Source organism: Oncorhynchus clarkii, chromosome 24, assembly GCF_045791955.1.
Source record: "Oncorhynchus clarkii lewisi isolate Uvic-CL-2024 chromosome 24, UVic_Ocla_1.0, whole genome shotgun sequence".
In the NCBI taxonomy this organism is placed as follows: domain Eukaryota; kingdom Metazoa; phylum Chordata; class Actinopteri; order Salmoniformes; family Salmonidae; genus Oncorhynchus; species Oncorhynchus clarkii.
The window spans coordinates 4539144-4552339 of record NC_092170.1 but is presented as its reverse complement, the minus strand read 5'-3'; the positions used below and the strand labels follow the sequence as shown (position 1 = coordinate 4552339).

General features: G+C 45.7%; 1 protein-coding gene across 1 annotated transcript in view; it reads left to right on the top strand.

The window, feature by feature from the left end:
• Window positions 1-2329: 2329 nt before the first annotated feature.
• LOC139382829 (mitogen-activated protein kinase kinase kinase 10-like) overlaps window positions 2330-13196 on the top strand; it is a 37974-nt gene continuing 27107 nt past the window's right edge. Inside the window, exon 1 of the mRNA XM_071127059.1 lies at window positions 2330-3505. Within this exon, the coding sequence (XP_070983160.1) occupies window positions 2506-3505 (1000 nt within the window). The 5' untranslated portion in view covers window positions 2330-2505. The remainder of the gene's footprint in view (window positions 3506-13196) is intronic.

Genomic DNA, 13196 nt, shown 5'->3' with positions numbered 1-13196 from the left:
AAGGTTAACTGACAATGACCAGTATAGGATGTTGTTGTACAGTCAAGCAATGCCTTAACCCTAAAGGTCACCCATAAAAATAAGTATTACAGTTAGACTATTTTTAAACCCGATTTTTTATAATCAAAATGAAGCTAAAGTTAATTTGGTCGTCCAAGCGATGTCCAAATTATGAGATATAAAGGCCTATGTGTATGTAGGCTCCTCAAGAAACTACACTACCCAGAATACAACGGCATATTCCACCCCCAGTGCAGCCGGTGTATTTGGATACAAAGTCAGCCGAGAGACTGACAGCTCCGTCTAGAAATTGCACGTCTTTTGGAGAAAAAAGCGATTTGATTGTGAAGGACAAGTGGCCAACCGACTGACCCAGATGAGCAAGGACTCCAAGACTATTCATTTTGTGGAATTGGATTATGGAATCTGATGGTGGATATTTGGATGCGATCACACGCCCATGCGACAATGTCAATGGATGTTGTGATGAACAGTGGTCAGGCTTTTTTTCCGTAAATATTTGAAAATTTCATATTTGGTTTATTTGAACCAGAAGACAAGACGCTATATACGCATAAAGACAGGATTATAATTCAATGTTGCACCAAAAGGAAGAATTAGGCTTTTATTAGACCTGTTACGTTATTCTTATTATTATTATTGTTATTATTATTGCCTCGATGATGGTGCATCTGTCTATCAAAGCCAAAGAAAACACGTTACCGTAGACGATTAATCGCCTTATTCTTTATCACGTCAACTCGAATCAGAGATACACAAATATTTGCAATTGGAATTACAGTCAAATGATTTCACAAAACACATAATGTATTATTACTGTAGGCTATTTCGGTCTCTAACATAGCGTGTGAAGGTGTCGAAAAGCACTGAAATATATTCGTTAAGAGCCAGCAGGTGCTGCTTTTGTTATTTGATCACAAATAACTGAAATGTGCAACATTGTGTCCATATAACTAGACATGGCTATTGCTTATGATTACAAATGTATCAGATGTTATGAATGAGCATCGTCGTATAGCCTACAAAATCGACGCGAAGATAATTATGGCTACAACAGACTGTTCTGTACACGTTGTATGTATACGTTTCTGTCGCGATAACTCGCGCATTCGTGAACGCTCACTGTATGGTGTTTATTGAAACGTTACAGAGCGCAGAATTTAGGCCGGACAATGTAACAAGACGAACGATCAATCATTGATGTTCGCTGACTACTAAGGTGCAAAATGTACAGTCACTCAATGATGTTTGCCTGAACACTGTCCGCCGTAATTCCCCATCTAAAAATGGAGGAGTAGGCTTTTTAAGAACATTCAACGGGTGTATACGTTGATCGATGTAGGCGTGCAGGACTTAAGACGAGGCAGCAGCAAAGTAGGGTAATATTTCAATCGACATTTCAACGAAATACGACGTCAAGACAAGGGTCTTTCATCGCTGTCAAAAAGCCAATGACCCTGTAATAACGAGATGTCAGACAAGCGCTATTTTGCTGCGCTGCGCTTGATTGGAAATAACAACGATCCTTGCTCAGAGGATGTTCAACTACACAGGTGAAACTATTTAGAATACAAATGTTTTGTTACACGTGGTGCAATTGATTTATAAATAGCCGATTTAGATGTGGGATCTCCTTTAACTGTCGCGTGGCTTCCTCACTGTCTTTGGCCTCTCATAATCTCCAGGGAGAGGAGTGAGTTTGCCTCTTTAAATCTCGGTGTCAGGATCTGTTCTCAGGGAGGCGAAATGAAGTGCAGCGTTGGCCGTGAATTATTCATCAGGGCAAAAAATTCAAAGGAAATAAAAATAGTAAGAAACCAGAATAAACTTTTGTGGTCAACTGAGACCATCCAGCTCTTGCTGAGTCTTGAGAGGGACGCAGTAAATCAAATTTGTAGTCTAATATGAAATAGCAATAGATGCTTTGAGGATCATAAGCCCCCTCCCACAGCCCCCCTACAGTAGTCGTAAAAGCAGTGTGGGATGTTACAGAGACCCATGTTCAGATCCTGAGCATGCTCTCCTGAGCAGCGCAAAGCTATCCCATCCACCAGAACCTCATCTCACAGTACTGAAGAGGGAACACATGGTCTACTTTGGGATTTTTCCCAGGCCAGCCTTGACTCTCTGGTAGCTTTCTAGAACATACATGGGAGAATAATCAGTAGCCTCTCTCAGGGATAGCCATGGGTCACCCCAAAGTGAACTCGTATAATTTGGGATCAAATATGCTCTGAAAGCAAACATGTTGACATGAGTACCCTGATATCGGGGAATTTGTGCCATTCTGAATTTTTTTTTAGTTTAATACACACTGCATTATACATGGTAATACAGACTGCTACACACACATGATTGGTGACAGGAACTGGAACTACCCCAGTAAACGGGGCCAGTGATGGGACAGTGGAGCTTTGGCCTGCCTGTCCACTGATCTGTCACACCTCTGGTTAAGGAGGCCTGGATTCAGCTGATGGGCCCTGCATGGATTTTGTGTGTGAGTTGACAGAGGGCAGGCCCACACCGCTGACCAGCAGCTGGGCAGCCATGGACCCGTATGCCAGAGCGAGCAGCACAGCAGCCCCCCTGCCCTGCACCAGCTGTGGGGGCTGCTGCGACCCTCCTCCCCCTGGCCTCGTGCTCGCTGGTCCCCTTGGCCCCCCTTATGGCCCCCCTCTCTCCTCCATGCCCCCGCACATGACCCCCGCTCCCCCGGTGTGTGCTGCTACAGCTGTCCAGGCTGAGAATGGCAGCAGCTGGAACTCCTCCTCTGGTTCTTCAGACTCCCACCCTGGCCACCAGGGCGGCTCTACCACCTCCAACCCCTACTGGACGGCCGTGTTTGACTACGAGGCCACGGCAGACGAGGAGCTGACCCTGCGGCGCGGGGACCTCCTGGAGGTCCTCTCCAAGGACTCCAAAGTGTCCGGGGACGAGGGCTGGTGGACAGGCAAGATCCAAGACAAGGTGGGCATCTTCCCATGCAACTACGTTACTCGGAGGGACGCCGGCTGCTACCCGCAGCTAACCGCAGGAGGGCTGGTGGCGGGTGGGGTGCCTGAGGGGTGCCCCTTGGAGATCGACTTCACGGAGCTGGTGCTGGAGGAGGTGATCGGGGCGGGGGGGTTTGGGAAGGTGTATAGAGGGATTTGGAAAGGGGAGGAGGTGGCAGTTAAAGCTGCCAGGCAGGACCCGGACGAGGACATCAGCGCCACAGCTGAAAGCGTACGACAAGAGGCCAGGCTTTTCTGGATGCTCAGACACCCCAACATCATCAACCTGATAGGGGTGTGCCTGCGAGAGCCCAACCTCTGCCTGGTGATGGAGTACGCCCGCGGGGGGGCCCTGAACAGAGCCCTAGCTGGGAAGAAGGTACCCCCCAGGGTGCTGGTGAACTGGGCCGTGCAGATCGCCACAGGAATGGACTACCTGCACAATCAGACCTTTGTACCGGTTATACACAGAGACCTCAAGTCGAGCAACAGTGAGTATGCCAACACTCGTCTCCCACTCCAGTCTGCCATCTCAAAGATATCATTCGCTCCAAATGAGTCCTTTCCTATTTCATGTAAAATATAAAACATTTGGGGGGCAAATCATACTCAGAATGGGAACGCGTTAATTCTTTCCGTTGGTTTGTTTGCATGTTGAATCAGCCATGCACACACAGTTGATTGCCTCATAGGCCGTAGACAGACAGTATTATTGCCTAGTTTCGTTCCAGTCTCCAGTTAAGGGAAGTATAGTATATGAAATTCATTTAACAGAGGATGGATGAGTGGACACTTACAGAATGTGCAGTACAATACATACTGTTAACCCTCGTGTTGATGGGTTCATTTAAGTGTCGTGTGGATGAAATTAAATAGAGAGGTCTTCTGTTTGACACACAGACCGTTGAGTTGAGAATGGCAGGGTAAGATCAGCCCTGGAGAGCTGGCTCTCTCTCTCTTTGCCATCTTTCCCCTGGCATTTATTCCCCCCTCCTCCCATCCTCTCTTCTCGTTCTCCTCTTTCTACCACCCCTCCTCAAGGACAGCAGTTCTGCTCTGCAGCTCACCAAGCTATTTCTGGTCCTTTGTACTACTTGCTGTTTAAAGTCACAGTTGTTGGTGTATTGTGGGGGGGGGGGGGTACACTGTGTGTTAGTGTGTGTGTGTGTACGTGGGCCTGTCTGTGTGTGTGACGTGAGTATGGGGGATGGGGCGTAAAGGTACGAGTTGAGGCTACAGGATGCTGAGTCCAGAGATTTGTGAAGGAGAGAGATGATCTGGAGTGTCTGTAGCTTAAAAACACCCGGCTCACAGATCTTCCGTACTGTTCCTAATCGCTCCCCGGTTTGTGAAGCCATGATGTAGGCGAGAGCCGCCATGTGAAAAGCTGCCCCTCCCTCAGTAGCTGTGATGATAGGGATCAGATGGGTATTGGATGGCGAAGCCTTGGCAACAACACAGAGCTGCCTCCACGACACTGGGCTGTGTTGAGTCATCCAGCTGTCAGCATCCCGGCGCAAATGTCAATTCCTTCACTTGGAATTATTTCTGTGTGAAAAAGATGATTTCAAAAGAGTGTCTCAATCTGTCACGCAGTCTCATTTCTCTGCGTCCCGTTCCCCCCCAAAAAAGCTAAACTATTCAAGTATGTGATCAGACGATGACGTAAAGATGAATCTTTACATTGCCTCGGTGAAGCCCGGAGGGAGGGAGGCAGGGAGGAAGAGAGAGGAGAAAGGAAAGGAAGAGAGAGAGGGAAGGAAGCGAAAGAGATGGTGAGAGAGGAGAGGTTACAAAGATGAGGGAGGAAAGAGAGGGACAGAGAGGGAGAAGAAAGATAAGAGAAATAGAAGGGGAGGTAGAAGGATAGGGACAGAGAGAGAGAGAGAGAGAGAGAGAGAGAGAGAGATAAACAGTGGTTCATCTTAGTTTAGGGTTACACCTCAGCTCATTGTCCAGGTGTACAGGTCTCAGATATCCGCTTCAAACCGCCGCCCGTTTGGCATCACTGCGGTTATGGAGAAGCTTTAGGCCCCACAGCTTCTTCTCTGTTTCTTCCCCACCTATCTGGCCGGCCCTCAAACCTCTCCTCTTCCCACTCACTGTATTTGTAGTGTGTGTGTTGGTGTGTGTTTCTGCCTTTCTCTCTGTGTTGTTGTTTGCCTGGCTGAGGCTAGAGTAGTGAGCCTGACTGTCTAACTGGGATAATCTGATTACGGTGACCTCCTTAGAGTGATGTGACAGCGGTGTTTGTGGGTTGGCAGGTCGCTGTCCCGTGGTCCCTTTAGCCGTACCTGTCACACTGATCCAGAGTCAGCCCACTCTCTCAGTGGCGCACAATCCTCCTTGGGTCATATGATTCAGGGCAAGCGTGTGCTGGCTCTCATGCCAGCAGCAAAATCTAAATAAATACGAATATAACTGTTATAACAGTTTATAAGCACATATAGTAGGCTGACTCGAGAGAAGCCCTAAGAATGTGGTCATGTGAACAATCGCGTCATTAACCACACATTTCTCAAAAACATGGCCCTAGTTGATAGCCATTCAATTCAAAACATTACTGATCAGGGGATTTGACCAAGTTGAAATTCAACCTGCCCTAGTTAATGGGTCTTCAGAAAGAGGTCTTGGAAACTCTACCCTGTCATGGCTAACGTGTCTGCTGCCACTGCATTGAGTTGTACAGTATATGGGCATGACTCAGCATCCGGTCACGAAATACTGTACTACTGATCACCTGGCTACTGTAACTCACGTAGAAATATAATCTATAGAACAGACCTCCCCATTCAAGTCAATGATGCTATAATGGGTGGACTAGCAGCGGGTTAGAGGTTCTAAGCCCTTTCTATAGATTATGTTTCTATGGACACACACGGGTCAGACAGACCCCTCTATACTGCAGAGGTAGGTATACGTTATATATACCTATGTTCTGTTCTGTTAATTACTGATGTCCCCTTTCATAATGAAGAACCCTTGGTCATGTGCAGTGTTGCTCTAAGTTATTCTTGTACTAACTAGCTTCATTAAATGTGAATCTCCAGTTCACTCCCCCTTGTATCGGGAGTCTTTCTTATTATAGACATGAGTAGTAAGAGCTAAGACACTACAACCTACATGACTGTGTCCCAATGAGCTTACTGTATACAGATACATACAGTTGAAGTTGGAAGTTGTTGTTTACAGTTGTTTACAGACAGATTATTTCACTTATAATTCACTGTATCACAATTCCACTGGGTCAGAAGTTTACATACACTAAGTAGACTGTGCCTTTAAACAGCTTGGAAAATTCCAGAAATTGATGTCATGACTTTAGAAGCTTCTGATAGGCTAACTGACATAATTTGAGTCAATTAGAGGTGTACCTGTGGATGTATTTCAAGGCCTACCTTCAAACTCAGTGCCTCTTTGCTTGACATCATGGGAAAATCTAAAGAAATCAGCCAAGACCTCTGATGTAGACCTCCACAAGTCCGGTTCATCCTTGGGAGCAATTTCCAAACGCCTGAAGGGACCACGTTCATCTGTACAAACAATAGTACGCAAGTATAAACACCATGGGACCACGCAGCCGTCATACTGCTCAGGATGGAGACGCGTTCTGTCTCCTAGAGATGGACGTACTTTGGTGCGAAAAGTGCAAATTAATCCCAGAACAACAACAAAGGACCTTGTGAAGATACTGGAGGAAACAGATACAAAAGTATCTATATCCACAGTCAAACATGTCGTATATCGACATAACCTGAAAGGCCGCTCAGCAAAGAAGAAGACACTGCTCCAAAACCGCCATAAAAAAAGCCAGACTACTGTTTGCAACTGCACATGGAGACAAAGATCGCACTTTTTGGTGAAATATCCTCTAGTCTGATGAAACAGAAATGGAACTGTTTGGCCATAATGACCATCGTTATGTTTGGAGGAAAAAGGGGATGCTTGCAAGCCGAAGAACACCATCCCAACTGTGAAGCACGGGGGTGGCAGCATCATGTTGTGGGGGTGCTTTGCTACAAGAGGGGCTGGTGCACTTCACAAAATAGATGAAATCATGAGGGAGGAAAATTATGTGGATATATTGAAGCAACATCTCAAGACATCAGTCAGGAAGTTAAAGCTTGGTCGCAAATGGGTCTTCCAAATGGACAATGACCCTAAGCATACTTCCAAAGTTGTGGCAAAATGGCTTAAGGACAACAAAGTCATGGTATTGAGGTGGCCATCACAAATCCCTGACCTCAATCCTATAGAACATTTGTGGGCAGAATTGAAAAAGCGTGTGCGAGCAAGGAGGCCTACAAACCTGACTCAGTTACACCAGCTCTGTCAGGAAGAATGGGCCAAAATTCACCCAATTTATTGTTGGAAGCTTGTGGAAGGCTACCCAAAACGTTTGACCCAAGTTAAACAATTTAAAGGCAATGCTACAAAATACTAATTGAGTGTATGTAAACTTCTGACCCACTGGGAATGTGATGAAAGAAATAAAAGCTCAAAATAAATCATTCTCTCTACTATTATTCTGACATTTCACATTCTTAAAAAAAAGTGGTGATCCTAACTGACCTAAAACAGGGAATTTTTACTAGGATTAAATGTCAAGAATTGTGAAAAACTGAGTTTAAATGTATTTGGCTAAGGTGTATGTAAACTTCCGACTTGAACTGTATGGTTGCTTCTGTGCCGTGACCCAGTTTCCTGCGCAACCACAGAAAGGTGAAAGGACTGGATTTAGATTAGATTAGAGATTAGAGATGGAGATACCCATCTCTGAGGATTCACCAATCAAGTCCTTTTGTCGATAAGTCGATAAGAAGGAAAGGAACCAAGGAAATGCCATTTAAAAACCCATGTTTGTAGCCTCTGTTTGGGAGTTTTTGTGAAAGCTGTTTGACAATTAAGATACTGAACGAGAGAGGCTGCTACACTGTATATAGGCATCATAAAGATGGGGGTGAGTGGTTGACGGTACCTGCTGCTGTTTTGAGCGCTGTCACTTCAAACGGAGAGCAAGTTGACACGTTCAACAGTCACCTGAATAGTGGGGCCTTGAGTCTGCAAGCTGGCATGTCCAGTTTGCCGTCGTTTCTTCCCTCCACTTGATAATTCAGCATTTATTACGGGAACCCGTAACTTGGATATTACTTGGTTAGATGGAGTTGGACCGAAATGTCGAGCGTCATCATCTTACATTTCGGTATCTCTTCCGCTATGATATGAATACGTGTTCCCTAATGGCTACTCATGGGATTAGTGCATGGCGTGCCACTGAAAAGCGTTTGAATGTGTGTTTGTTGAGAGAAGGATTAGCGTTATGGCTAGCAGTAGCTGCTAATCCCTATCAGAGATAGACTAGCCTGGCTGACGGTCGGTGGATGACTGGGCTGGACTCTCTCTGAGTAGCCTGTCTTCTCTGTCTTCTCCCGCACAACAGAAAGAGGGATGTTGCCGCTAGAAGAGCCGTGACTTGATTCATCGTCGTGGCAGGAGTAGGAAAATATTGTCCAGCACCAGAACACCTTATTCAATTGAATGAATGAATGAATCAAGGGCCCTGTCTGAATGCTTTCGCACGCATGTCTTTGGATGTACACGTGTTACATGCGTGTGTGTGTGTGTGTCAAATCAAATCAAATTATATTTGTCACATGGTTAGCAGATGTTAATGCGAGTGTAGCTAAATGCTTGGGCTTCTAGTTCTGACAATGCAGTAATAACCAATGAGTAATCTAACCTAACAATTTCACAACAACTACCTTATACACACAAGTGTAAAGGAATGAAGAATGTGTACATGAAAATATATGAATGAGTGGTACAGAACGGCATAGGTAAGATGCAGTAGATCAGGGGTGTCAAAGTCAAATGGACGGAGGGCCAAATAAAAAAATCAGCTACAAGACGAGGGCCGGACTGTTCGAATGTTCATTGAAAAATTTTTAAATGACGCATATAGTCTAGTGAACCTAATTGAACCTACTGAAAACCTAACAAATATATTACAATATGATCAGATAAATAAAGCAATATTTTCTTATGGCTCTGTCAGTAATCTTTAATTTTCAACAGACACAAAAGACAAATTTCCTTTATATAAATATCCCCATAACATGAACATTAAATGAAAGAAACCGGTATTCAAGGCACCATCAGTAGACTATATTTTCTATTTTAGCAAAAGTGGGCTAAATTTACTTCAAAGAAAAAACAATAATAGCAATTTTCTATCATCCACTCAACTGAAATATTTTAAAAATATAATTGGATTGAAATACAAAAAAATAAAGTGCAAAAATCTATTAATCAAAAACAACACTTTGTTTAAGGAGAAGTAACATGCAGTGAAAACAAATATTAAATTTTAACTTTTAAACTTGAACTGAGTAAAAACTCTAAATATGTGATTGCACAGTAATGTTCACTTGTTTGAGGTTGAGGGTGATACTTGGTGGTGTCCCATCTTTTCCACAAGTTCATCAATGTTCGGGGTAAGGCTCTGAGCTGAAGAAATCCTCAGAATTGAGTGGAGGGGTTCAGCAGTAAGTCGACTTCTGTGTGATGTTTTGTTCAGGTTCATCAAAGAAAACAGTTGTTCACACAGGTATGTGCTGCCAAACATAGACAACGTTTGAGCAGCCTGGATGCGCAGCTGGGGCATTGTGCCGGGGAGGAAACGGGCGAACTCCGCAGCACCCACTGCCGCATATTTTGCCCTCAGTACATCATTGCATTGGAGGTCAATCAACTCCATTTGGAGGTTTGGTGGTGAGCTTTCCACGTCAACAGCAAATGGGTTACCGAGCAGTTCCAACCTGCTTTTTTGTGCTTCAAAGTCAGCAAATCGGCGTCGAAAGTCAGCGGCAAGCATACCTATTTTATCAGCCAACTGTGTGCTCGGGAACGCACTGGTAGAGAGCTTCTCTTTCATGGTCTGGCAGCTGGGAAAGTGGCTCAAATTTTCTTTCCGCATCTGCGTCTCCCACAGAGTCAGTTTGGTTTTAAATGCCTTCACTGTACTGTACATATCAGAGATGACACGATCCCGACCCTGCAGCTGCAAGTTTATTGCATTCAGATGACTCGTAATGTCACACAGAAAAGCCATTTCACACAGAAACATTTCGTCTCGGAGTTGTGTTGTGTCTTTCCCTTTGCTGTCCAAGAACAGACAAATCTCCTCACGAAGCTCGAAACATCTTTGAAGCACCTTTCCCTGGCTTAGCCATCGCACCTCTGTGTGATAAGGCAAATCACCATGCTCCGTTTCTAACTCCGTCAGAAATGCCTTGAACTGGCGGTGATTCAAACCTTTGGCTCTGATAAAGTTAACTGTGCGCGTGATGATGCTCATTACATGCTCCATTTTCAAGGCTTTACCGCACAACGCTTCCTGGTGTATGATACAATGATAAGCTGTCAGCTCACCTGTCGCGTTTTCCTCTTGCATCTTTTCCCGTATCTTCGCCACCAGTCCGCTCCTGTGTCCACACATCGCAGGTGCTCCGTCGGTTGTCAAACCCACAAGTTTTTCCCAAGGCAGCTCCATCTCATTTACACATCTTGACACCTCTTCATACAAATCATGCCCCGTAGTTGTGCCATGCATAGGACGTAAAGCCAAAAACTCCTCTGTCACGCTTAGGTTGGAGTCCACTCCGCGGATGAAAATTGACAACTGGGCAATGTCAGAAATGTCGGTGCTCTCATCCACAGCCAAGGAATATGCAATAAAATCTTTTCCCTTTTTCACAAGCTGCTCTTTTAGATTGATGGACAACTGGTCTACTCTCTCGGCAATGGTGTTTCTGCTCAGACTCACATTTAAAAAGAGTTGCCTTTTTTCTGGGCAAACTTCGTCACAAACTTTAATCATGCAGTTTTTGATGAAATCCCCCTCCGTAAATGGCCGGGCTGATTTAGCGATCTCTTCTGCCAAAATAAAACTGGCCTTGACAGCAGCCTGGCCTTGTGATTTGGCTTTTTTGAACAGAGCCTGTCGAGATTTGAGGCCTCGTTTTAATTCCTCTGCCTTTTGTAGCCTTTGTTCCATGTCCATATTCTTGTTTTTGTCCGCGTGTTTCGTTTCATAATGTCGTCTCAGATTATACTCTTTCAGTACCGCCACACTTTCTCCACACAGAAGACACACAGGTTTTCCAGCTACCTTCGTGAACATATACTCCGACTCCCACCTTGTTTGAAACCCCCGGTTCTCAGTATCCACCTTCCGTTTTGCCATTTTTGATGGGTATCTGAAAGTTAATTTTACTGTGATGCTGACGACTGCTGTGCCAATAAATATTGAAATGAAGCAGCCTACTGCTCGGTGCGTCACCTTTGCATTGTGGGAAATGTAGTATTGGTGCGTGTAAAAGATCTGCGGGCTGCCGGCTTGCTGCGGGCCGGTTCTAATAATAAATCAAGATCATCCCAGGGGCCGTAAAAAACCTTCTTGCGGGCCGGATGTGGCCCGCGGGCCTTGACTCTGACATATGTGCCGTAGATGGTATCGAGTACAGTATATACATATGAGATGAGTAATGTAGGGTATGTAAACATATAAAAGTGCATTGTTTAAAGTGGCTAGTGATACATTTATTACATACATTTTTCCTGGAGTTGAGTCAGTATGTTGGCAGCAGCCACTCAATGTTAGCAGCCACTCAATGTTAGGGATGGCTGTTTACCAGTCTGATGGCCTTGAGATAGAAGCTGTTTTTCAGTCTCTCGGTCCCTGCTTTGATGCACCTGTACTGACCTCGCCTTCTGGATGATAGCGGGGTGAACAGGCAGTGGCTCGGGTGGTTGTTGTCCTTGATGATCTTTATGGCCTTCCTGTGACATCGGGTGGTGTAGGTGTCCTGGAGGGCAGGTAGTTTGCCCCCGGTGATGCGTTGTGCAGACCTCACTACCATCTGGAGAGCCTTACGGTTCTGGGTGGAGCAGTTGCCGTACCAGGCGGTGATACGAAGTTTGTGAGTGGTTTTGGTGACAAGCCAAATTTCTTCAGCCTCCTGAGGTTGAAGAGGCGCTGTTGCGCCTTCTTCACCACTCTGTCTGTGTGTGGACCAATTCAGTTTGTCCGTGATGTGTACGCCGATGTGTATGCCGAGGAACTTATTACCCTCTCCACTACTGTCCCGTCGATGTGGATAGGGGGGTGCTCCCTCTGCTGTTTCCTGAAGTCCACGATCATCTCCTTTGTTTGGTTGACATTGAGTGTGAGGTTATTTTACTAACACCACACTCTGAGGGCCCTCACCTCCTCCCTGTAGGCCGTCTCGTCGTTGTTGGTAATCAAGCCTACCACTGTAGTGTCTTCTGCAAACTTGATGATTGAGTGTGTGTGTGTATGTGTATGTGCGTGTGCGTGTGTGTGCGTGCGTGTGTGTGCGCGCGTGTGTGTGTATGGAGGTGGGACAGAGGGACACGGTGGTGCTCGCTAGCTAGGGCAGGGAACACTCACTGGGAGTGCAGCAACAATGACCCCATTCTCACACAACAAGCCAAGGCAGAGCTGGGCTCACAATGACAGGAGTCACTGAGGGGAAGGGGGCGCGGAGAGGACGGACGACGCAGAGACGGAGGGAGTGAGGTCGACTGTAGACCTTGAATGACAGGACGGAGGGATGGATGGGTAGAGAAAAGGATAAAGAATGTGCTTGCCCTGCGGGCAAGGTTGGGGGAGGGATGGAGGGAGGGAGGGATACAGGGATGGAGAAAGTGGTGGGGATGGGGTCAGAGTGTTCTACAGAATCAAGGTCATACAGTTCCTCTAGTACCTCTCTCTCTACTCCACACATCTGTATGTTCCCAACCAAAACGCCTCACCAATCAACCAATGGTGGTGGACTAATTCGTTGAACATAGCAAATGGTTGTAAAGAGAACTAGCTGACAGACGAATGAACAAGGTCAAATGAGGCCTATCCTGTGAGTAGTCGTGTCAGTGTGTCCTGTCTTACTACTGTTTTGGCTCGGAGTAAGGCCTTGGACTCAGCACAGGCACCGTGAGAACAGGGGAATACTGCAAACAGATGTTTGTATTCCCTCTCTGTTAAGCTCAGTTAGAGCCCTTGAGTTGATAAACATGATGAAAGCGCCACACAGAGAGAACAGGGGAGATGGGTAGAGGGATAGATAATGGGAGAGGGATAGAGAGTGATAGAGGGATAGA